The sequence below is a fragment of the Bactrocera oleae genome, chromosome 2, assembly GCF_042242935.1.
Source record: "Bactrocera oleae isolate idBacOlea1 chromosome 2, idBacOlea1, whole genome shotgun sequence".
NCBI lineage: Eukaryota > Metazoa > Arthropoda > Insecta > Diptera > Tephritidae > Bactrocera > Bactrocera oleae.
Genome location: NC_091536.1, coordinates 40,114,977 through 40,141,419, shown reverse-complemented (window position 1 = coordinate 40,141,419; position 26,443 = coordinate 40,114,977). Strand labels below are relative to the sequence as shown.

General features: G+C 38.3%; 1 protein-coding gene across 2 annotated transcripts in view; it reads left to right on the top strand.

Annotated features, from left to right (window-relative positions):
• Nucleotides 1-577: 577 nt before the first annotated feature.
• Nucleotides 578-26,443, top strand: part of l(3)80Fg (dnaJ homolog subfamily C member 16 l(3)80Fg) — a 405,661-nt gene continuing 379,795 nt past the window's right edge. The window contains exon 1 of one of the 2 annotated variants that reach the window (XM_070113021.1): nucleotides 578-814. In XM_070113021.1, coding sequence (XP_069969122.1) covers nucleotides 630-814 — 185 coding nt within the window. In that variant the 5' untranslated portion in view covers nucleotides 578-629. The remainder of the gene's footprint in view (nucleotides 815-26,443) is intronic. The other variant, XM_070113022.1, reaches the window with a different exon arrangement.

The window sequence follows — 26,443 nt, the reverse complement described above, 5'->3', positions numbered from 1 at the left end:
ATGCTCATTGTTTTCCAATTTTTGTTAGTGATCTTGGACAGCGCAACAATTCTCTCTGGGCACATATTTTTTTATATGATTTCCATATGCCCACCTCTCATATTAAAATTGCGAAACGTCAAAACCCCCTGAACTTTGACAGTTGACTGAATTCAGGAGTTTTTTAATTGCTTTTTTATTTCCAGTGACAGATGAGTTGCCCTCCTCTTAATCCCTAGCTAGGGGACGACGAGAACAGACGAAGGGCCCCGCCGCTCGTGCTCAGGTGGAACGCTTTGTGTTGTTGTTCGTAACAGTTTTCTGCTCCGCATTTTGGCATTAGTTTTTATTTTGAAATTGTATTAATGGATGCAATTGCAATCGGCTTTAAAGGAGTGTGAACGAATGTTGGGGAATTTGAATTTTATTACCTATTTTTTGAGTGTGATATGAAGATATATATGCAGATATGTGTGAAGGCAATAGGCGACACCAAAATTAAAACGTCTCTGAGAGACAAAAGAGTCCTTGTGTGAATGCTGCAAAATGTATTTATATATATATATTCGTAATCGTTTATTTTCGTCCTTTTTCCGATATTTAGATATCGATATTCATGTCTGCATCATTGTTTTTTGTATACCAAAAATATGTTAAAACTTGTTAAAATGAGTAGAAATATAAAATTTATTTTATTGTTGTTAAGTGCAGTCTTCTTTTTTGCCTTAGTGGTATCATCACCAGACCATACTAACCCATATGAAATTCTCGGAATAGCAAATCGTGCAACAGCTGAGGACATTAGAAGAGCGTATAAGCATTTGGTTAGGATTTGGTGAGTACGTCATAGTTTTCGAAATATGTAAAGTAGGTGTATTTTTAATATTTTGGTAAGTGTATAGTTTAGGTCCACCAACTAAGGAGACCTCTAAAATTAAAATTTTTTTGAAATCGTCTTAGTTTGACGTAAATATTACAAATCCGTGAGCGGATAGTGAATTGAAATTTTATCAAAAATTTAGGTATATATTGACAAATATATTTAACGCAATTGGCACATATTTTTCAAGTCATTTAGTTGTTGTTCTTGTTGTAGCGGCAAAATTCTTCAGAATTCAGTTTTTTTTGTTGTAATTACCAGTTCAGCGAATTAAACATTTGGGAAAACTTTAGTTTAGCATCCCACGATTTCAGGGTTAAGAGGTATGGTTGGATAGAGGAGATTCTACAGATCTCGAATAAATTATATATAATTGGTGCCGCCGGAAACTTATTGTTTTCGAGATATTTGCATTTTAAGTTGAAAATTTCACAAATTTCATTTTACAATTTCTCGATTTATGGTTATCTATTTGGGTGGGCTTTAGTTTAGCATCACACGATTTCAGGGTTAAGAGGGGTATGGTTGGATAGAGGAGATTCTACAGATCTCGAATAAATTATATATAATTGGTGCCGCCGGAAACTTATTGTTTTCGAGATATTTGCATTTTAAGTTGAAAATTTCACAAATTTCATTTTACAATTTCTCGATTTATGGTTATATTTTCTTTTATATTATGGACTTATTATACACTAACTTTTCACTTCAGCGTTTCTACATATTTATTTTATATTAAATATTTAAGTATTTGCTTTAAATAAGCATTTAATTCTTACACAATTTTTGTAATATGAACACTAACAAATGGGTTCCATGTTGTCAGATAATAAGTGTTGCCATATCTATTATATATATATATATATATAAATATATATTTTGAAAGCGAATTAAAATGAACAATAAAAGAGGATTATACCCCAAATACATGAACTATTATTTTGTTCATTCCCTTCTATTGATAAATTATGGTATTGGATTGGCCAGGGTTATTTTTTTAAAGCGCGGCCGAAGGCCGCCAGTGCGGAAAATGAAGCGCGGCCGAAGGCCGCCAGTGCAAATAAAAAATCTTTACAAAAAAAAGCAATGTTAAAGAGAATATATCACTCTCTATAAACTTCAATTTTTATTAAGGATAATTATAATAACAGTGAAGATTTCGAAAATTTGATATATGAATGGCGTAAAAATATAGTAAATCAGCATCATGATCCATTTGTGAAATTACCAGATGCAATAAAACATACGTTTAAGCCATAAAACCTTTTTCTTTTATTAAAATGGAAAATTAAGTTCATAATATTTTGTAGAGGGTGATTGGGTTTTTTTATTTATTTTCATTGCTTTCATCCGTTTGGATATGGCAACACTTATTATCTGACAACATGGAACCCATTTGTTATTGTTGATATTACGAAAATTGTGTAAAAATTAAATGCTTATTTAAAGCAAATACTTAAATATTTAATATAAAATAAATATGTAGAAACATTGTAGTGAAGCGTTACTGTGTAATAAGTGCATAATATAAAAGAAAAGACAACCATAAATCGAGAAATTGTAAAATGAAATTTGTGAATATTTCAACTTAAAATGCAAATATCTCGAAAACTATAAGTTTCCGGCGGCAATAATTATATATATTCGAGATCTGGAGAATCTCCTCTATCCAACCATACCCCTCTTAACCCTGAAATCGTGGGATGCTAAACTAAAGTTTTCCCATCTTTTCTTTTATATTATGCACATATTACACACTAACACTTCACTACAATGTTTCTACATATTTATTTTATATTAAATATTTAAGTATTTGCTTTAAATAAGCATTTAATTTTTACACAATTTTCGTAATATGAACAATAACAAATGAGTTCCATGTTGTCAGATAATAAGTGTTTCCGGCGGCAATAATTATATATATTCGTGATCTGGAGAATCTCCTCTATCCAACCATACCCCTCTTAACCCTTAAATCGTGGGATGCTAAACTAAAGCCCACCCAAACATTTTCTTGTGAAAAAAAAATACTGAAGAAATGTTAGTCACAGTTTTTATCGCGCCGCACTGGCAGCCTTCCAAAACCGGGGTGTTCATGATTCAATCGCGTCAAACTCCTTTCTGTACTGGCGGCTTTCAGCCGCACTTCAAAAAAAATAATCCTGGTCGGTCCAACACCGGAGTGTTCACAATTCAATCGCGTCAAACTCCTTTCTGGTTCAAAAAAATAACCCTGGTCGGTCCAACACCGGGGTGTTCATACTTCAATCACGTCAAACTCCTTTCTGTAATGGCGGAGATCGGCCGCGATTCAAAAAAAATTGCTCTGGTCGGTCCAACACCGGCGTGTTCATAATCTTTTGCACCAAACTCCTTTCAGCAGCGGAAAAAATTAAATAATTAATTTTAAAGTATGACAATTTTTTATTTTTAACGCATATGTATTAAAGAAAATTAAGAAAACGTTATTTTTTGTAAATATTTTTTTTGAAAAAAATAGAAATATTGATCAAATTCACTCCGCTCACGGATTTGTAATATTCGCGTCAAAATAGGACGATTTAAAAAATAAAATTAGTTTTTGAGGCCTCCTTAGTTGGGGGACCTAAACTATAAATTTACTCTAGTGGCGTCATCTATATGTCGGGTAGTGCGTTAGAATCTGCTATCCTTTATTGACTTCCAGTAAAAATTTCATGACATTTCATCTATAGGAAGTGAAGTTATTGCGTTTTAAGTGTCAGTATGTTTTTGTCATCGGTGCGAAAATGAGCCAACATTAAATTTTGTTTTAAAATTGGTAAAACTTTTACCGAAACGTTTCAACTGATGAAACAAGTTTATAGCGATGATTGCCTATCCCGTAGCAGAGTGCACGAGTGGTTTCAATGTTTTCAAAGTGGTCGTGAGGACATAAATGAGAAATGAGTCTAAACCCAAAAAATCGCGCCTGGAGAAGTCAAAAGTGAAGACAATGCTGATTTGTTTTTACGATTCCAAGGGTATTGCCCACAAAGAATTTGTTCCACCCGCCCAAAACGATAATGCAGTATTCTACCTTGGAGTTTTGAAACGTTTGGTGCGCCGTATTCGGCCCGAATATCGCGAAGATAGAAGTTGGCGTTTGTTGCACGATAATGCGTCGTCTCATCGATCGACGCTTGTGGCCGATTATTTGACCAAAAATCACATTTTAACAATCAACCACTCCCCGTATTCACCTGATATGGCACCGTGCGACTTCTACCTTTTCGGAAAAATGCGTTTGCCGATGAAAGGAAAGCGTTATGCAGGCGTGGAGGCCATACAAAAGGCTTGCACCGGCATACTGGCGGCCATACCGGGCAACGAGCTAAAACACTCGTTCGACATGCTTTTGGACCGTGCATAAAGCTGTAATAAAGCAGAATGAGACTATTTTGAATAAAACTAATTGATTTTGCCGATAAAACCATTTGTTCTGTGTTTTTTTTTAAAGTCCTGTTTACTTTGATTGATTGATTAATTTTGAGGTATGCACCGCGACCTACGGTCTATTGTGCCCTCCCCTAAGTCATATCGTGTCATCTAGGCCCAGCATATTGATAAATTCCAAAATTCTGCTGGGTGCTAGTGAGGCGATACAATCCCTGTGTGGAAACATGGATCCCAGGGCCTTAATTCTGCGTCTGCAGACTGCTGTGCAGTTCATCAGCAGATGTTCGGGGGTTTCCGGCTCTATGTCGCAGAACCGGCAGTTTGCAGAAGAGGCTATGCCCATGTTAAAGAGATGCTTCTTGAGCCTGCAGTGGCCGGTGTAGAACGCTACCAGTAGCCGGAATTTGTTTCTTGGGAGATTAATTATGGCATTGAACCGCTTGAGGTCGTAACCCCCCATTAGCAGTCTGGCATGGTGCATGCCCTGGAGTTGTTGCCAATGTATATCCCTGTCTGCTCTTTCCTCCCTGTGGAGGAGCTCTTTGATGGTATGTGGACCAACCGCTAAGTATGGTTCCGGCCCTACCATTCTTGTAGAGGCTGCAGAGCGAGCTAACTCGTCGGCTAGTTCGTTCCCAACTATACCCCTATGGCCAGGCACCCAAATAAGGTGCACTCGGTTGTGCTCAGATAGGCTGTTCAGCCGTTCTATACACTCCATCACTAGGAGAGATCTGACCTCATAGGCAGAGATCGCTCTTAGTGCCGACTGACTATCGCTGAGTATAGCGATACTTTTATTGCGATAGTTGCGTTGGAGATTTATTCCTACACACCGACTTATAGCATAGACCTCGGCTTGGAAAATGCTAGGGAAACTTCCCATGGGAATGGAGAGTTTGGTGCTTGGCCCAGCGACCCCTGCACCAATCCCCTCCTCCGTTTTCGACCCGTCGGTGTACCACTTGATGGTGCAACCCCTTAGCAGCAGGTCCAGTGAAGAGTCCTTCCACTCAGATTTGCTGCCAAGGGTTACTTGGAACTTCCTGCTGAAGTTTACTACTTTGGTAATGCTATTCCTTGGGAGAAGGGCTAGTGGTATTTCCTCACTTAGCTCTTTCATCTGCTGGGATGAGATTACCTTCCCTTTGCCAGCTCCCTCTGCTGTCATTTGGAGCAGAGTTCGTTTGGCAGTCTGTTTGATTACCAGGTGTAGCGGTGAAAGTTCTAGCATGACCTCCAGTGCTGCGGTCGGACACGTTCGCATTGCTCCCGACGCGCAGATGCAGGCAAGTCTTTGCAGCTTCGACAGTTTAAGTCCTACCGAAGTCTGCGATGCTTTCGAACCCCACGATACCGCTCCATACGTGATAATCGGTCTCACAATCATGGTGTACATCCACCTGATAGTCCTTGGGGAGCACCCCCAGGATTTTCCAGCAAGTCGGTTGCACACCATGAGTGCTTTTGTAGCTTTGGTTAGGGTCTGGTCCACGTGCTGATTCCATCGCAGTGTGGAATCCAGCGTGAGTCCCAGATACTTGACCGTGCTGGACATCTCAACCACTCTGCCGTCCAGGGATATATTATGTTTACTTTGGAATGCACCTTGTAAGATCCGGGTCAGGTTTAGTATAGCATCGCACGATTTCAGGGTGAGAAGCCGTTGGATAGAGGAGATTCCAGATCAAGAATATTTGCATTATAAGTAGAAAATTTGACAAATTTTATCATGCAATTTCTTGATTTATAGTTTTTTTTTTTAATTTTTTTATATGAGTTATTGGGCCGGCTTTAGGATACCGTCCTAGGCTTTCGGGGATAAAATGGGTATGGACGGATAGAAGAGATTCTTCAGATCAAGAATAAATATAGCCGCGGGAAACTTATAGTTATCGAGATATTTACGTTTAATGTTGAAAATTTCAACTATTTAAAGTACGTATTTTTGCGATTTAAAATGAATTAAACACTTATATTTTTCACTTTTATATCCACTAACACTTCACTAATTCGTTTTTAGACATTTATTTTATATTATATGCTGCAAAAATAGCTTATTTCAATATTTATATCATTGTTCAATTCTATTAATTCTGACAATAACAAAAGGGTTGCAAAATGTCAAATAACCAGTGTTACCTTATCGACATCTTTCGTGAATGAACTGCAAGAAATAAAAACTGATTATACCCCAAATACAAGAATCCAAAACCTAGACAAATAAAATGTTAAGAAATTATTCCAATAAAATAAAACGAAATTGTTTTATGGCTTATATATACAGTGGCGAGCAGAATTGAGTGCATGTTTACAAAACTGACTTTCATCACCCATAAAAACAAAACCACACAAGCAAATCCAAATTTTTTTTTTGTTTTATTTTTATTATTTAATTTGTAACAAATTCTAGTAAAGAACAATGACTAATAAGAAAAATTCGAAGAGTTTGAGAGAAAAAACGAAAGAAACTCGCATAAACTCAATTTCGCACGTGTTATGACTTCCAAGTATTTTGCCCTCTCTCAGCATAAATCAGCCAGATTCACCGTTATATTTGTTCTTATGCTATTTTTGATGTTCTTAGTGCAGTTTAAACGGTGTTTCGGGCGAAGCAAAGCAGTTTTTGTGAATTGGTTTCGAATTAGAAATAATTAGTCGATATTTAAAAAAAAATTAGAAAATTATCTGAAGAAATGGAAAATAATGTTGTGAGCCTGACCGATAATGGCTGTACTACGCGGAAAATTTCCAAGAGGCTTGGTATTAGCCAATCGGCGGTGATCGCAGTTCAAAAGAGACGAAATGTGACTCCCAAACCGCAAGTCGCAGGTCGTAAAAAATTATTGAAGGACTCAGATGCTCGACTAATGATGTCCGAAATGAGAAAAAACAAGCTACTGACACCAAAGGGTGCTTCTCTGGTCATTAATAAAAAAGTTAGTGAATGGACTGCTAGAAGAGCGCTACGAGACATCGGATATATTTCAAGTGTGAAAAAAAACAAACCTGCATTGTCCGCATTGTTGTCAAAATTGGACCATTGATGATTGGAAACGTGTTGTCTGGTCTGATGAGTCCAAATTTAACCGTTTTCAGTCAGACGGAAAGCAATACTGCTGGCGTAGACCCGGAGAACGTATACAAAGACACCACGTAAAACAAACTATTAAACATGGCGGTGGAAATATTATGGTTTGGGGATGCTTTACATGGTGGCATGTTGGTCCTCTTCGTTTAGTAGATGGTATCATGCGAAAAGAGGACTATCTTCAAATTCTGCAAACCAATCTTCCCAATTTTATTGAGAAATGTGCTTATTCCGAACAAGAAATTTTTTTCAACACGATGGGGACACGAAGCACACAGGAAAACTTGTAAAGGAATGGATTGGAAAACAACATTTTAAATTGATGGAGTGGCCAGCACAAAGTCCCGATCTCAATCCGATTGAAAATCTTTGATCAATAGTGAAAAGACGGATCGGGCAGTACGAAACAGCTCAACCTTTGGGATCGTGTAACAGCAGAATGGAGTCGTATTCCGAAAGATATTATTGAAAATTTGGTAGAGAGCATGCCAGACCGCGTAACAGAAGTCATTTCCAATAAGGGTCTATGGACAAAATATTGAAATCTATTTAGTTATTGAACTTTTTTTAAACGTGCAAAATTGAGTTTATGCGAGTTTCTTTCGTTTTTTCTTTCAAACTCTTCGAATTTTTCTTATTAGTCATTGTTTCTTTACTAGAATTTGTTACAAATAAAATATTCGAGATCTGGAGAATCTCCTCTATCCAACCATACCCCTCTTAACCCTGAAATCGTGGGATGCTAAACTAAAGTTTTCCCATCTTTTCTTTTATATTATGCACATATTACACACTAACACTTCACTACAATGTTTCTACATATTTATTTTATATTAAATATTTAAGTATTTGCTTTAAATAAGCATTTAATTTTTACACAATTTTCGTAATATGAACAATAACAAATGAGTTCCATGTTGTCAGATAATAAGTGTTTCCGGCGGCAATAATTATATATATTCGTGATCTGGAGAATCTCCTCTATCCAACCATACCCCTCTTAACCCTTAAATCGTGGGATGCTAAACTAAAGCCCACCCAAACATTTTCTTGTGAAAAAAAAATACTGAAGAAATGTTAGTCACAGTTTTTATCGCGCCGCACTGGCAGCCTTCCAAAACCGGGGTGTTCATGATTCAATCGCGTCAAACTCCTTTCTGTACTGGCGGCTTTCAGCCGCACTTCAAAAAAAATAATCCTGGTCGGCCCAACACCGGAGTGTTCACAATTCAATCGCGTCAAACTCCTTTCTGGTTCAAAAAAATAACCCTGGTCGGTCCAACACCGGGGTGTTCATACTTCAATCACGTCAAACTCCTTTCTGTAATGGCGGAGATCGGCCGCGATTCAAAAAAAATTGCTCTGGTCGGTCCAACACCGGCGTGTTCATAATCTTTTGCACCAAACTCCTTTCAGCAGCGGAAAAAATTAAATAATTAATTTTAAAGTATGACAATTTTTTATTTTTAATGCATATGTATTAAAGAAAATTAAGAAAACGTTATTTTTTGTAAATATTTTTTTTGAAAAAAATAGAAATATTGATCAAATTCACTCCGCTCACGGATTTGTAATATTCGCGTCAAAATAGGACGATTTAAAAAATAAAATTAGTTTTTGAGGCCTCCTTAGTTGGGGGACCTAAACTATAAATTTACTCTAGTGGCGTCATCTATATGTCGGGTAGTGCGTTAGAATCTGCTATCCTTTATTGACTTCCAGTAAAAATTTCATGACATTTCATCTATAGGAAGTGAAGTTATTGCGTTTTAAGTGTCAGTATGTTTTTGTCATCGGTGCGAAAATGAGCCAACATTAAATTTTGTTTTAAAATTGGTAAAACTTTTACCGAAACGTTTCAACTGATGAAACAAGTTTATAGCGATGATTGCCTATCCCGTAGCAGAGTGCACGAGTGGTTTCAATGTTTTCAAAGTGGTCGTGAGGACATAAATGAGAAATGAGTCTAAACCCAAAAAATCGCGCCTGGAGAAGTCAAAAGTGAAGACAATGCTGATTTGTTTTTACGATTCCAAGGGTATTGCCCACAAAGAATTTGTTCCACCCGCCCAAAACGATAATGCAGTATTCTACCTTGGAGTTTTGAAACGTTTGGTGCGCCGTATTCGGCCCGAATATCGCGAAGATAGAAGTTGGCGTTTGTTGCACGATAATGCGTCGTCTCATCGATCGACGCTTGTGGCCGATTATTTGACCAAAAATCACATTTTAACAATCAACCACTCCCCGTATTCACCTGATATGGCACCGTGCGACTTCTACCTTTTCGGAAAAATGCGTTTGCCGATGAAAGGAAAGCGTTATGCAGGCGTGGAGGCCATACAAAAGGCTTGCACCGGCATACTGGCGGCCATACCGGGCAACGAGCTAAAACACTCGTTCGACATGCTTTTGGACCGTGCATAAAGCTGTAATAAAGCAGAATGAGACTATTTTGAATAAAACTAATTGATTTTGCCGATAAAACCATTTGTTCTGTGTTTTTTTTTAAAGTCCTGTTTACTTTGATTGATTGATTAATTTTGAGGTATGCACCGCGACCTACGGTCTATTGTGCCCTCCCCTAAGTCATATCGTGTCATCTAGGCCCAGCATATTGATAAATTCCAAAATTCTGCTGGGTGCTAGTGAGGCGATACAATCCCTGTGTGGAAACATGGATCCCAGGGCCTTAATTCTGCGTCTGCAGACTGCTGTGCAGTTCATCAGCAGATGTTCGGGGGTTTCCGGCTCTATGTCGCAGAACCGGCAGTTTGCAGAAGAGGCTATGCCCATGTTAAAGAGATGCTTCTTGAGCCTGCAGTGGCCGGTGTAGAACGCTACCAGTAGCCGGAATTTGTTTCTTGGGAGATTAATTATGGCATTGAACCGCTTGAGGTCGTAACCCCCCATTAGCAGTCTGGCATGGTGCATGCCCTGGAGTTGTTGCCAATGTATATCCCTGTCTGCTCTTTCCTCCCTGTGGAGGAGCTCTTTGATGGTATGTGGACCAACCGCTAAGTATGGTTCCGGCCCTACCATTCTTGTAGAGGCTGCAGAGCGAGCTAACTCGTCGGCTAGTTCGTTCCCAGCTATACCCCTATGGCCAGGCACCCAAATAAGGTGCACTCGGTTGTGCTCAGATAGGCTGTTCAGCCGTTCTATACACTCCATCACTAGGAGAGATCTGACCTCATAGGCAGAGATCGCTCTTAGTGCCGACTGACTATCGCTGAGTATAGCGATACTTTTATTGCGATAGTTGCGTTGGAGATTTATTCCTACACACCGACTTATAGCATAGACCTCGGCTTGGAAAATGCTAGGGAAACTTCCCATGGGAATGGAGAGTTTGGTGCTTGGCCCAGCGACCCCTGCACCAATCCCCTCCTCCGTTTTCGACCCGTCGGTGTACCACTTGATGGTGCAACCCCTTAGCAGCAGGTCCAGTGAAGAGTCCTTCCACTCAGATTTGCTGCCAAGGGTTACTTGGAACTTCCTGCTGAAGTTTACTACTTTGGTAATGCTATTCCTTGGGAGAAGGGCTAGTGGTATTTCCTCACTTAGCTCTTTCATCTGCTGGGATGAGATTACCTTCCCTTTGCCAGCTCCCTCTGCTGTCATTTGGAGCAGAGTTCGTTTGGCAGTCTGTTTGATTACCAGGTGTAGCGGTGAAAGTTCTAGCATGACCTCCAGTGCTGCGGTCGGACACGTTCGCATTGCTCCCGACGCGCAGATGCAGGCAAGTCTTTGCAGCTTCGACAGTTTAAGTCCTACCGAAGTCTGCGATGCTTTCGAACCCCACGATACCGCTCCATACGTGATAATCGGTCTCACAATCATGGTGTACATCCACCTGATAGTCCTTGGGGAGCACCCCCAGGATTTTCCAGCAAGTCGGTTGCACACCATGAGTGCTTTTGTAGCTTTGGTTAGCGTCTGGTCCACGTGCTGATTCCATCGCAGTGTGGAATCCAGCGTGAGTCCCAGATACTTGACCGTGCTGGACATCTCAACCACTCTGCCGTCCAGGGATATATTATGTTTACTTTGGAATGCACCTTGTAAGATCCGGGTCAGGTTTAGTATAGCATCGCACGATTTCAGGGTGAGAAGCCGTTGGATAGAGGAGATTCCAGATCAAGAATATTTGCATTATAAGTAGAAAATTTGACAAATTTTATCATGCAATTTCTTGATTTATAGTTTTTTTTTTTAATTTTTTTATATGAGTTATTGGGCCGGCTTTAGGATACCGTCCTAGGCTTTCGGGGATAAAATGGGTATGGACGGATAGAAGAGATTCTTCAGATCAAGAATAAATATAGCCGCGGGAAACTTATAGTTATCGAGATATTTACGTTTAATGTTGAAAATTTCAACTATTTAAAGTACGTATTTTTGCGATTTAAAATGAATTAAACACTTATATTTTTCACTTTTATATCCACTAACACTTCACTAATTCGTTTTTAGACATTTATTTTATATTATATGCTGCAAAAATAGCTTATTTCAATATTTATATCATTGTTCAATTCTATTAATTCTGACAATAACAAAAGGGTTGCAAAATGTCAAATAACCAGTGTTACCTTATCGACATCTTTCGTGAATGAACTGCAAGAAATAAAAACTGATTATACCCCAAATACAAGAATCCAAAACCTAGACAAATAAAATGTTAAGAAATTATTCCAATAAAATAAAACGAAATTGTTTTATGGCTTATATATACAGTGGCGAGCAGAATTGAGTGCATGTTTACAAAACTGACTTTCATCACCCATAAAAACAAAACCACACAAGCAAATCCAAATTTTTTTTTTGTTTTATTTTTATTATTTAATTTGTAACAAATTCTAGTAAAGAACAATGACTAATAAGAAAAATTCGAAGAGTTTGAGAGAAAAAACGAAAGAAACTCGCATAAACTCAATTTCGCACGTGTTATGACTTCCAAGTATTTTGCCCTCTCTCTTCTCTTCTCAGCATAAATCAGCCAGATTCACCGTTATATTTGTTCTTATGCTATTTTTGATGTTCTTAGTGCAGTTTAAACGGTGTTTCGGGCGAAGCAAAGCAGTTTTTGTGAATTGGTTTCGAATTAGAAATAATTAGTCGATATTTAAAAAAAAATTAGAAAATTATCTGAAGAAATGGAAAATAATGTTGTGAGCCTGACCGATAATGGCTGTACTACGCGGAAAATTTCCAAGAGGCTTGGTATTAGCCAATCGGCGGTGATCGCAGTTCAAAAGAGACGAAATGTGACTCCCAAACCGCAAGTCGCAGGTCGTAAAAAATTATTGAAGGACTCAGATGCTCGACTAATGATGTCCGAAATGAGAAAAAACAAGCTACTGACACCAAAGGGTGCTTCTCTGGTCATTAATAAAAAAGTTAGTGAATGGACTGCTAGAAGAGCGCTACGAGACATCGGATATATTTCAAGTGTGAAAAAAAACAAACCTGCATTGTCCGCATTGTTGTCAAAATTGGACCATTGATGATTGGAAACGTGTTGTCTGGTCTGATGAGTCCAAATTTAACCGTTTTCAGTCAGACGGAAAGCAATACTGCTGGCGTAGACCCGGAGAACGTATACAAAGACACCACGTAAAACAAACTATTAAACATGGCGGTGGAAATATTATGGTTTGGGGATGCTTTACATGGTGGCATGTTGGTCCTCTTCGTTTAGTAGATGGTATCATGCGAAAAGAGGACTATCTTCAAATTCTGCAAACCAATCTTCCCAATTTTATTGAGAAATGTGCTTATTCCGAACAAGAAATTTTTTTCAACACGATGGGGACACGAAGCACACAGGAAAACTTGTAAAGGAATGGATTGGAAAACAACATTTTAAATTGATGGAGTGGCCAGCACAAAGTCCCGATCTCAATCCGATTGAAAATCTTTGATCAATAGTGAAAAGACGGATCGGGCAGTACGAAACAGCTCCAACAAACATGGGCAACCTTTGGGATCGTGTAACAGCAGAATGGAGTCGTATTCCGAAAGATATTATTGAAAATTTGGTAGAGAGCATGCCAGACCGCGTAACAGAAGTCATTTCCAATAAGGGTCTATGGACAAAATATTGAAATCTATTTAGTTATTGAACTTTTTTTAAACGTGCAAAATTGAGTTTATGCGAGTTTCTTTCGTTTTTTCTTTCAAACTCTTCGAATTTTTCTTATTAGTCATTGTTTCTTTACTAGAATTTGTTACAAATAAAATATTCGAGATCTGGAGAATCTCCTCTATCCAACCATACCCCTCTTAACCCTGAAATCGTGGGATGCTAAACTAAAGTTTTCCCATCTTTTCTTTTATATTATGCACATATTACACACTAACACTTCACTACAATGTTTCTACATATTTATTTTATATTAAATATTTAAGTATTTGCTTTAAATAAGCATTTAATTTTTACACAATTTTCGTAATATGAACAATAACAAATGAGTTCCATGTTGTCAGATAATAAGTGTTTCCGGCGGCAATAATTATATATATTCGTGATCTGGAGAATCTCCTCTATCCAACCATACCCCTCTTAACCCTTAAATCGTGGGATGCTAAACTAAAGCCCACCCAAACATTTTCTTGTGAAAAAAAAATACTGAAGAAATGTTAGTCACAATTTTTATCGCGCCGCACTGGCAGCCTTCCAAAACCGGGGTGTTCATGATTCAATCGCGTCAAACTCCTTTCTGTACTGGCGGCTTTCAGCCGCACTTCAAAAAAAATAATCCTGGTCGGTCCAACACCGGAGTGTTCACAATTCAATCGCGTCAAACTCCTTTCTGGTTCAAAAAAATAACCCTGGTCGGTCCAACACCGGGGTGTTCATACTTCAATCACGTCAAACTCCTTTCTGTAATGGCGGAGATCGGCCGCGATTCAAAAAAAATTGCTCTGGTCGGTCCAACACCGGCGTGTTCATAATCTTTTGCACCAAACTCCTTTCAGCAGCGGAAAATATTAAATAATTAATTTTATAGTATGACAATTTTTTATTTTTAATGCATATGTATTAAAGAAAATTAAGAAAACGTTATTTTTTGTAAATATTTTTTTTGAAAAAAAATAGAAATATTGATCAAATTCACTCCGCTCACGGATTTGTAATATTCGCGTCAAAATAGGACGATTTAAAAAATAAAATTAGTTTTTGAGGCCTCCTTAGTTGGGGGACCTAAACTATAAATGTGCGTTAGAATCTGCTATCCTTTATTGAGTTCCAGTAAAAATTTCATGACATTTCATCTATAGGAAGTAAAGTTATTGCGTTTTAAGTGTCAGTATGTTTTTGTCATCGGTGCGAAAATGAGCCAACATTAAATTTTGTTTTAAAATTGGTAAAACTTTTACCGAAACGTTTCAACTGATGAAACAAGTTTATAGCGATGATTGCCTATCCCGTAGCAGAGTGCACGAGTGGTTTCAATGTTTTCAAAGTGGTCGTGAGGACATAAATGAGAAATGAGTCTAAACCCAAAAAATCGCGCCTGGAGAAGTCAAAAGTGAAGACAATGCTGATTTGTTTTTACGATTCCAAGGGTATTGCCCACAAAGAATTTGTTCCACCCGCCCAAAACGATAATGCAGTATTCTACCTTGGAGTTTTGAAACGTTTGGTGCGCCGTATTCGGCCCGAATATCGCGAAGATAGAAGTTGGCGTTTGTTGCACGATAATGCGTCGTCTCATCGATCGACGCTTGTGGCCGATTATTTGACCAAAAATCACATTTTAACAATCAACCACTCCCCGTATTCACCTGATATGGCACCGTGCGACTTCTACCTTTTCGGAAAAATGCGTTTGCCGATGAAAGGAAAGCGTTATGCAGGCGTGGAGGCCATACAAAAGGCTTGCACCGGCATACTGGCGGCCATACCGGGGAACGAGCTAAAACACTCGTTCGACATGCTTTTGGACCGTGCATAAAGCTGTAATAAAGCAGAATGAGACTATTTTGAATAAAACTAATTGATTTTGCCGATAAAACCATTTGTTCTGTGTTTTTTTTAAAGTCCTGTTTACTTTGATTGATTGATTAATTTTGAGGTATGCACCGCGACCTACGGTCTATTGTGCCCTCCCCTAAGTCATATCGTGTCATCTAGGCCCAGCATATTGATAAATTCTAAAATTCTGCTGGGTGCTAGTGAGGCGATACAATCCCTGTGTGGAAACATGGATCCCAGGGCCTTAATTCTGCGTCTGCAGACTGCTGTGCAGTTCATCAGCAGATGTTCGGGGGTTTCCGGCTCTATGTCGCAGAACCGGCAGTTTGCAGAAGAGGCTATGCCCATGTTAAAGAGATGCTTCTTGAGCCTGCAGTGGCCGGTGTAGAACGCTACCAGTAGCCGGAATTTGTTCCTTGGGAGATTAATTATGGCATTGAACCGCTTGAGGTCGTAACCCCCCATTAGCAGTCTGGCATGGTGCATGCCCTGGAGTTGTTGCCAATGTATATCCCTGTCTGCTCTTTCCTCCCTGTGGAGGAGCTCTTTGATGGTATGTGGACCAACCGCTAAGTATGGTTCCGGCCCTACCATTCTTGTAGAGGCTGCAGAGCGAGCTAACTCGTCGGCTAGTTCGTTCCCAGCTATACCCCTATGGCCAGGCACCCAAATAAGGTGCACTCGGTTGTGCTCAGATAGGCTGTTCAGCCGTTCTATACACTCCATCACTAGGAGAGATCTGACCTCATAGGCAGAGATCGCTCTTAGTGCCGACTGACTATCGCTGAGTATAGCGATACTTTTATTGCGATAGTTGCGTTGGAGATTTATTCCTACACACCGACTTATAGCATAGACCTCGGCTTGGAAAATGCTAGGGAAACTTCCCATGGGAATGGAGAGTTTGGTGCTTGGCCCAGCGACCCCTGCACCAATCCCCTCCTCCGTTTTCGACCCGTCGGTGTACCACTTGATGGTGCAACCCCTTAGCAGCAGGTCCAGTGAAGAGTCCTTCCACTCAGATTTGCTGCCAAGGGTTACTTGGAACTTCCTGCTGAAGTTTACTACTTTGGTAATGCTATTCCTTGGGAGAAGGGCTAGTGGTATTTCCTCACTTAGCTCTTTCATCTGCTGGGATGAGATTACCTTCCCTTTGCCAGCTCCCTCTGCTGTCATTTGGAGCAGAGTTCGTTTGGCAGTCTGTTTGATTACCAGGTGTAGCGGTGAAAGTTCTAGCATGACCTCCAGTGCTGCGGTCGGACACGTTCGCATTGCTCCCGACGCGCAGATGCAGGCAAGTCTTTGCAGCTTCGACAGTTTAAGTCCTACCGAAGTCTGCGATGCTTTCGAACCCCACGATACCGCTCCATACGTGATAATCGGTCTCACAATCATGGTGTACATCCACCTGATAGTCCTTGGGGAGCACCCCCAGGATTTTCCAGCAAGTCGGTTGCACACCATGAGTGCTTTTGTAGCTTTGGTTAGGGTCTGGTCCACGTGCTGATTCCATCGCAGTGTGGAATCCAGCGTGAGTCCCAGATACTTGACCGTGCTGGACATCTCAACCACTCTGCCGTCCAGGGATATATTATGTTTACTTTGGAATGCACCTTGTAAGATCCGGGTCAGGTTTAGTATAGCATCGCACGATTTCAGGGTGAGAAGCCGTTGGATAGAGGAGATTCCAGATCAAGAATATTTGCATTATAAGTAGAAAATTTGACAAATTTTATCATGCAATTTCTTGATTTATAGTTTTTTTTTTTAATTTTTTTATATGAGTTATTGGGCCGGCTTTAGGATACCGTCCTAGGCTTTCGGGGATAAAATGGGTATGGACGGATAGAAGAGATTCTTCAGATCAAGAATAAATATAGCCGCGGGAAACTTATAGTTATCGAGATATTTACGTTTAATGTTGAAAATTTCAACTATTTAAAGTACGTATTTTTGCGATTTAAAATGAATTAAACACTTATATTTTTCACTTTTATATCCACTAACACTTCACTAATTCGTTTTTAGACATTTTTTTTTATATTATATGCTGCAAAAATAGCTTATTTCAATATTTATATCATTGTTCAATTCTATTAATTCTGACAATAACAAAAGGGTTGCAAAATGTCAAATAACCAGTGTTACCTTATCGACATCTTTCGTGAATGAACTGCAAGAAATAAAAACTGATTATACCCCAAATACAAGAATCCAAAACCTAGACAAATAAAATGTTAAGAAATTATTCCAATAAAATAAAACGAAATTGTTTTATGGCTTATATATACAGTGGCGAGCAGAATTGAGTGCATGTTTACAAAACTGACTTTCATCACCCATAAAAACAAAACCACACAAGCAAATCCAAATTTTTTTTTTGTTTTATTTTTATTATTTAATTTGTAACAAATTCTAGTAAAGAACAATGACTAATAAGAAAAATTCGAAGAGTTTGAGAGAAAAAACGAAAGAAACTCGCATAAACTCAATTTCGCACGTGTTATGACTTCCAAGTATTTTGCCCTCTCTCAGCATAAATCAGCCAGATTCACCGTTATATTTGTTCTTATGCTATTTTTGATGTTCTTAGTGCAGTTTAAACGGTGTTTCGGGCGAAGCAAAGCAGTTTTTGTGAATTGGTTTCGAATTAGAAATAATTTGTCGATATTTAAAAAAAAATGAGAAAATTATCTGAAGAAATGGAAAATAATGTTGTGAGCCTGACCGATAATGGCTGTACTACGCGGAAAATTTCCAAGAGGCTTGGTATTAGCCAATCGGCGGTGATCGCAGTTCAAAAGAGACGAAATGTGACTCCCAAACCGCAAGTCGCAGGTCGTAAAAAATTATTGAAGGACTCAGATGCTCGACTAATGATGTCCGAAATGAGAAAAAACAAGCTACTGACACCAAAGTGTGATTCTCTGGTCATTAACAAAAAAGTTAGTGAATGGACTGCTAGAAGAGCGCTACGAGACATCGGATATATTTCAAGTGTGAAAAAAAACAAACCTGCATTGTCCGCATTGTTGTCAAAATTGGACCATTGTTGATTGGAAACGTGTTGTCTGGTCTGATGAGTCCAAATTTAACCGTTTTCAGTCAGACGGAAAGCAATACTGCTGGCGTAGACCCGGAGAACGTATACAAAGACACCACGTAAAACAAACTATTAAACATGGCGGTGGAAATATTATGGTTTGGGGATGCTTTACATGGTGGCATGTTGGTCCTCTTCGTTTAGTAGATGGTATCATGCGAAAAGAGGACTATCTTCAAATTCTGCAAACCAATCTTCCCAATTTTATTGAGAAATGTGCTTATTCCGAACAAGAAATTTTTTTCAACACGATGGGGATCCGAAGCACACAGGAAAACTTGTAAAGGAATGGATTGGAAAACAATATTTTAAATTGATGGCGTGGCCAGCACAAAGTCCCGATCTCAATCCGATTGAAAATCTTTGATCAATAGTGAAAAGACGGATCGGGCAGTACGAAACAGCTCCAACAAACATGGGCAACCTTTGGGATCGTGTAACAGCAGAATGGAGTCGTATTCCGAAAGATATTATTGAAAATTTGGTAGAGAGCATGCCAGACCGCGTAACAGAAGTCATTTCCAATAAGGGTCTATGGACAAAATATTGAAATCTATTTAGTTATTGAACTTTTTTTAAACGTGCAAAATTGAGTTTATGCGAGTTTCTTTCGTTTTTTCTTTCAAACTCTTCGAATTTTTCTTATTAGTCATTGTTTCTTTACTAGAATTTGTTACAAATAAAATATTCGAGATCTGGAGAATCTCCTCTATCCAACCATACCCCTCTTAACCCTGAAATCGTGGGATGCTAAACTAAAGTTTTCCCATCTTTTCTTTTATATTATGCACATATTACACACTAACACTTCACTACAATGTTTCTACATATTTATTTTATATTAAATATTTAAGTATTTGCTTTAAATAAGCATTTAATTTTTACACAATTTTCGTAATATGAACAATAACAAATGAGTTCCATGTTGTCAGATAATAAGTGTTTCCGGCGGCAATAATTATATATATTCGTGATCTGAGAATCTCCTCTATCCAACCATACCCCTCTTAACCCTTAAATCGTGGGATGCTAAACTAAAGCCCACCCAAACATTTTCTTGTGAAAAAAAAATACTGAAGAAATGTTAGTCACAATTTTTATCGCGCCGCACTGGCAGCCTTCCAAAACCGGGGTGTTCATGATTCAATCGCGTCAAACTCCTTTCTGTACTGGCGGCTTTCAGCCGCACTTCAAAAAAAATAATCCTGGTCGGTCCAACACCGGAGTGTTCACAATTCAATCGCGTCAAACTCCTTTCTGGTTCAAAAAAATAACCCTGGTCGGTCCAACACCGGGGTGTTCATACTTCAATCACGTCAAACTCCTTTCTGTAATGGCGGAGATCGGCCGCGATTCAAAAAAATTGCTCTGGTCGGTCCAACACCGGCGTGTTCATAATCTTTTGCACCAAACTCCTTTCAGCAGCGGAAAAAATTAAATAATTAATTTTAAAGTATGACAATTTTTTATTTTTAATGCATATGTATTAAAGAAAATTAAAAAACCGTTATTTTTTGTAAATATTTTTTTTGAAAAAAAATAGAAATATTGATCAAATTCACTCCGCTCACGGATTTGTAATATTCGCGTCAAAATAGGACGATTTAAAAAATAAAATTAGTTTTTGAGGCCTTAGTTGGGGGACCTAAACTATAAATTTACTCTAGTGGCGTCATCTATATGTCGGGTAGTGCGTTAGAATCTGCTATCCTTTATTGACTTCCAGTAAAAATTTCATGACATTTCATCTATAGGAAGTGAAGTTATTGCGTTTTAAGTGTCAGTATGTTTTTGTCATCGGTGCGAAAATGAGCTAACATTAAATTTTGTTTTAAAATTGGTAAAACTTTTACCGAAACGTTTCAACTGATGAAACAAGTTTATAGCGATGATTGCCTATCCCGTAGCAGAGTGCACGAGTGGTTTCAATGTTTTCAAAGTGGTCGTGAGGACATAAATGAGAAATGAGTCTAAACCCAAAAAATCGCGCCTGGAGATGTCAAAAGTGAAGACAATGCTGATTTGTTTTTATGATTCCAAGGCTAGCATGACCTCCAGTGCTGCGGTCGGACACGTTCGCATTGCTCCCGACGCGCAGATGCAGGCAAGTCTTTGCAGCTTCGACAGTTTAAGTCCTACCGAAGTCTGCGATGCTTTCGAACCCCACGATACCGCTCCATACGTGATAATCGGTCTCACAATCATGGTGTACATCCACCTGATAGTCCTTGGGGAGCACCCCCAGGATTTTCCAGCAAGTCGGTTGCACACCATGAGTGCTTTTGTAGCTTTGGTTAGGGTCTGGTCCACGTGCTGATTCCATCGCAGTGTGGAATCCAGCGTGAGTCCCAGATACTTGACCGTGCTGGACATCTCAACCACTCTGCCGTCCAGGGATTTATTATGTTTACTTTGGAATGCACCTTGTAAGATCCGGGTCAGGTTTAGTATAGCATCGCACGATTTCAGGGTGAGAAGCCGTTGGATAGAGTAGATTCCAGATCAAGAATATTTGCATTATAAGTAGAAAATTTGACAAATTTTATCATGCAATTTCTTGATTTATAGTTTTTTTTTTTAAATTTTTTTATATGAGTTATTGGGCCGGCTTTAGGATACCGTCCTAGGCTTTCGGGGATAAAATGGGTATGGACGGATAGAAGAGATTCTTCAGATCAAGAATAAATATAGCCGCGGGAAACTTATAGTTATCGAGATATTTACGTTTAATGTTGAAAATTTCAACTATTTAAAGTACGTATTTTTGCGATTTAAAATGAATTAAACACTTATATTTTTCACTTTTATATCCACTAACACTTCACTAATTCGTTTTTAGACATTTTTTTTTATATTATATGCTGCAAAAATAGCTTATTTCAATATTTATATCATTGTTCAATTCTATTAATTCTGACAATAACAAAAGGGTTGCAAAATGTCAAATAACCAGTGTTACCTTATCGACATCTTTCGTGAATGAACTGCAAGAAATAAAAACTGATTATACCCCAAATACAAGAATCCAAAACCTAGACAAATAAAATGTTAAGAAATTATTCCAATAAAATAAAACGAAATTGTTTTATGGCTTATATATACAGTGGCGAGCAGAATTGAGTGCATGTTTACAAAACTGACTTTCATCACCCATAAAAACAAAACCACACAAGCAAATCCAAATTTTTTTGTTTTATTTTTATTATTTAATTTGTAACAAATTCTAGTAAAGAACAATGACTAATAAGAAAAATTCGAAGAGTTTGAGAGAAAAAACGAAAGAAACTCGCATAAACTCAATTTCGCACGTGTTATGACTTCCAAGTATTTTGCCCTCTCTCTTCTCTTCTCAGCATAAATCAGCCAGATTCACCGTTATATTTGTTCTTATGCTATTTTTGATGTTCTTAGTGCAGTTTAAACGGTGTTTCGGGCGAAGCAAAGCAGTTTTTGTGAATTGGTTTCGAATTAGAAATAATTTGTCGATATTTAAAAAAAAATGAGAAAATTATCTGAAGAAATGGAAAATAATGTTGTGAGCCTGACCGATAATGGCTGTACTACGCGGAAAATTTCCAAGAGGCTTGGTATTAGCCAATCGGCGGTGATCGCAGTTCAAAAGAGACGAAATGTGACTCCCAAACCGCAAGTCGCAGGTCGTAAAAAATTATTGAAGGACTCAGATGCTCGACTAATGATGTCCGAAATGAAAAAACAAGCTACTGACACCAAAGGGTGCTTCTCTGGTCATTAACAAAAAAGTTAGTGAATGGACTGCTAGAAGAGCGCTACGAGACATCGGATATATTTCAAGTGTGAAAAAAAACAAACCTGCATTGTCCGCATTGTTGTCAAAATTGGACCATTGATGATTGGAAACGTGTTGTCTGGTCTGATGAGTCCAAATTTAACCGTTTTCAGTCAGACGGAAAGCAATACTGCTGGCGTAGACCCGGAGAACGTATACAAAGACACCACGTAAAACAAACTATTAAACATGGCGGTGGAAATATTATAAATATATTATCCGAAGCACACAGGAAAACTTGTAAAGGAATGGATTGGAAAACAACATTTTAAATTGATGGAGTGGCCAGCACAAAGTCCCGATCTCAATCCGATTGAAAATCTTTGATCAATAGTGAAAAGACGGATCGGGCAGTACGAAACAGCTCCAACAAACATGGGCAACCTTTGGGATCGTGTAACAGCAGAATGGAGTCGTATTCCGAAAGATATTATTGAAAATTTGGTAGAGAGCATGCCAGACCGCGTAACAGAAGTCATTTCCAATAAGGGTCTATGGACAAAATATTGAAATCCAATTAGTTATTGAACTTTTTTTAAACGTGCAAAATTGAGTTTATGCGAGTTTCTTTCGTTTTTTCTTTCAAACTCTTCGAATTTTTCTTATTAGTCATTGTTTCTTTACTAGAATTTGTTACAAATAAAATATTCGAGATCTGGAGAATCTCCTCTATCCAACCATACCCCTCTTAACCCTGAAATCGTGGGATGCTAAACTAAAGCCCACCCAAACATTTTCTTGTGAAAAAAAAAATACTGAAGAAATGTTAGTCACAATTTTTATCGCGCCGCACTGGCAGCCTTCCAAAACTGGGGTGTTCATGATTCAATCGCGTCAAACTCCTTTCTGTACTGGCGGCTTTCAGCCGCACTTCAAAAAAAATAATCCTGGTCGGTCCAACACCGGAGTGTTCACAATTCAATCGCGTCAAACTCCTTTCTGGTTCAAAAAAATAACCCTGGTCGGTCCAACACCGGGGTGTTCATACTTCAATCACGTCAAACTCCTTTCTGTAATGGCGGAGATCAGCCGCGATTCAAAAAAATTGCTCTGGTCGGTCCAACACCGGCGTGTTCATAATCTTTTGCACCAAACTCCTTTCAGCAGCGGAAAAAATTAAATAATTAATTTTAAAGTATGACAATTTTTTATTTTTAATGCATATGTATTAAAGAAAATTAAAAAAACGTTATTTTTTGTAAATATTTTTTTTGAAAAAAAATAGAAATATTGATCAAATTCACTCCGCTCACGGATTTGTAATATTCGCGTCAAAATAGGACGATTTAAAAAATAAAATTAGTTTTTGAGGCCTCCTTAGTTGGGGGACCTAAACTATAAATATACTCTAGTGGCGTCATCTATATGTCGGGTAGTGCGTTAGAATCTGCTATCCTTTATTGACTTCCAGTAAAAATTTCATGACATTTCATCTATAGGAAGTGAAGTTATTGCGTTTTAAGTGTCAGTATGTTTTTGTCATCGGTGCGAAAATGAGCTAACATTAAATTTTGTTTTAAAATTGGTAAAACTTTTACCGAAACGTTTCAACTGATGAAACAAGTTTATAGCGATGATTGCCTATCCCGTAGCAGAGTGCACGAGTGGTTTCAATGTTTTCAAAGTGGTCGTGAGGACATAAATGAGAAATGAGTCTAAACCCAAAAAATCGCGCCTGGAGATGTCAAAAGTGAAGACAATGCTGATTTGTTTTTATGATTCCAAGGCTAGCATGACCTCCAGTGCTGCGGTCGGACACGTTCGCATTGCTCCCGACGCGCAGATGCAGGCAAGTCTTTGCAGCTTCGACAGTTTAAGTCCTACCGAAGTCTGCGATGCTTTCGAACCCCACGATACCGCTCCATACGTGATAATCGGTCTCACAATCATGGTGTACATCCACCTGATAGTCCTTGGGGAGCACCCCCAGGATTTTCCAGCAAGTCGGTTGCACACCATGAGTGCTTTTGTAGCTTTGGTTAGGGTCTGGTCCACGTGCTGATTCCATCGCAGTGTGGAATCCAGCGTGAGTCCCAGATACTTGACCGTGCTGGACATCTCAACCACTCTGCCGTCCAGGGATATATTATGTTTACTTTGGAATGCACCTTGTAAGATCCGGGTCAGGTTTAGTATAGCATCGCACGATTTCAGGGTGAGAAGCCGTTGGATAGAGTAGATTCCAGATCAAGAATATTTGCATTATAAGTAGAAAATTTGACAAATTTTATCATGCAATTTCTTGATTTATAGTTTTTTTTTTTAAATTTTTTTATATGAGTTATTGGGCCGGCTTTAGGATACCGTCCTAGGCTTTCGGGGATAAAATGGGTATGGACGGATAGAAGAGATTCTTCAGATCAAGAATAAATATAGCCGCGGGAAACTTATAGTTATCGAGATATTTACGTTTAATGTTGAAAATTTCAACTATTTAAAGTACGTATTTTTGCGATTTAAAATGAATTAAACACTTATATTTTTCACTTTTATATCCACTAACACTTCACTAATTCGTTTTTAGACATTTTTTTTTATATTATATGCTGCAAAAATAGCTTATTTCAATATTTATATCATTGTTCAATTCTATTAATTCTGACAATAACAAAAGGGTTGCAAAATGTCAAATAACCAGTGTTACCTTATCGACATCTTTCGTGAATGAACTGCAAGAAATAAAAACTGATTATACCCCAAATACAAGAATCCAAAACCTAGACAAATAAAATGTTAAGAAATTATTCCAATAAAATAAAACGAAATTGTTTTATGGCTTATATATACAGTGGCGAGCAGAATTGAGTGCATGTTTACAAAACTGACTTTCATCACCCATAAAAACAAAACCACACAAGCAAATCCAAATTTTTTTTTTGTTTTATTTTTATTATTTAATTTGTAACAAATTCTAGTAAAGAACAATGACTAATAAGAAAAATTCGAAGAGTTTGAGAGAAAAAACGAAAGAAACTCGCATAAACTCAATTTCGCACGTGTTATGACTTCCAAGTATTTTGCCCTCTCTCTTCTCTTCTCAGCATAAATCAGCCAGATTCACCGTTATATTTGTTCTTATGCTATTTTTGATGTTCTTAGTGCAGTTTAAACGGTGTTTCGGGCGAAGCAAAGCAGTTTTTGTGAATTGGTTTCGAATTAGAAATAATTTGTCGATATTTAAAAAAAAATGAGAAAATTATCTGAAGAAATGGAAAATAATGTTGTGAGCCTGACCGATAATGGCTGTACTACGCGGAAAATTTCCAAGAGGCTTGGTATTAGCCAATCGGCGGTGATCGCAGTTCAAAAGAGACGAAATGTGACTCCCAAACCGCAAGTCGCAGGTCGTAAAAAATTATTGAAGGACTCAGATGCTCGACTAATGATGTCCGAAATGAGAAAAAACAAGCTACTGACACCAAAGGGTGCTTCTCTGGTCATTAACAAAAAAGTTCGTGAATGGACTGCTAGAAGAGCGCTACGAGACATCGGATATATTTCAAGTGTGAAAAAAAAAAAACCTGCATTGTCCGCATTGTTGTCAAAATTGGACCATTGATGATTGGAAACGTGTTGTCTGGTCTGATGAGTCCAAATTTAACCGTTTTCAGTCAGACGGAAAGCAATACTGCTGGCGTAGACCCGGAGAACGTATACAAAGACACCACGTAAAACAAACTATTAAACATGGCGGTGGAAATATTATGGTTTGGGGATGCTTTACATGGTGGCATGTTGGTCCTCTTCGTTTAGTAGATGGTATCATGCGAAAAGAGGACTATCTTCAAATTTTGCAAACCAATCTTCCCAATTTTATTGAGAAATGTGCTTATTCCGAACAAGAAATTTTTTTCAACACGATGGGGATCCGAAGCACACAGGAAAACTTGTAAAGGAATGGATTGGAAAACAACATTTTAAATTGATGGAGTGGCCAGCACAAAGTCCCGATCTCAATCCGATTGAAAATCTTTGATCAATAGTGAAAAGACGGATCGGGCAGTACGAAACAGCTCCAACAAACATGGGCAACCTTTGGGATCGTGTAACAGCAGAATGGAGTCGTATTCCGAAAGATATTATTGAAAATTTGGTAGAGAGCATGCCAGACCGCGTAACAGAAGTCATTTCCAATAAGGGTCTATGGACAAAATATTGAAATCCAATTAGTTATTGAACTT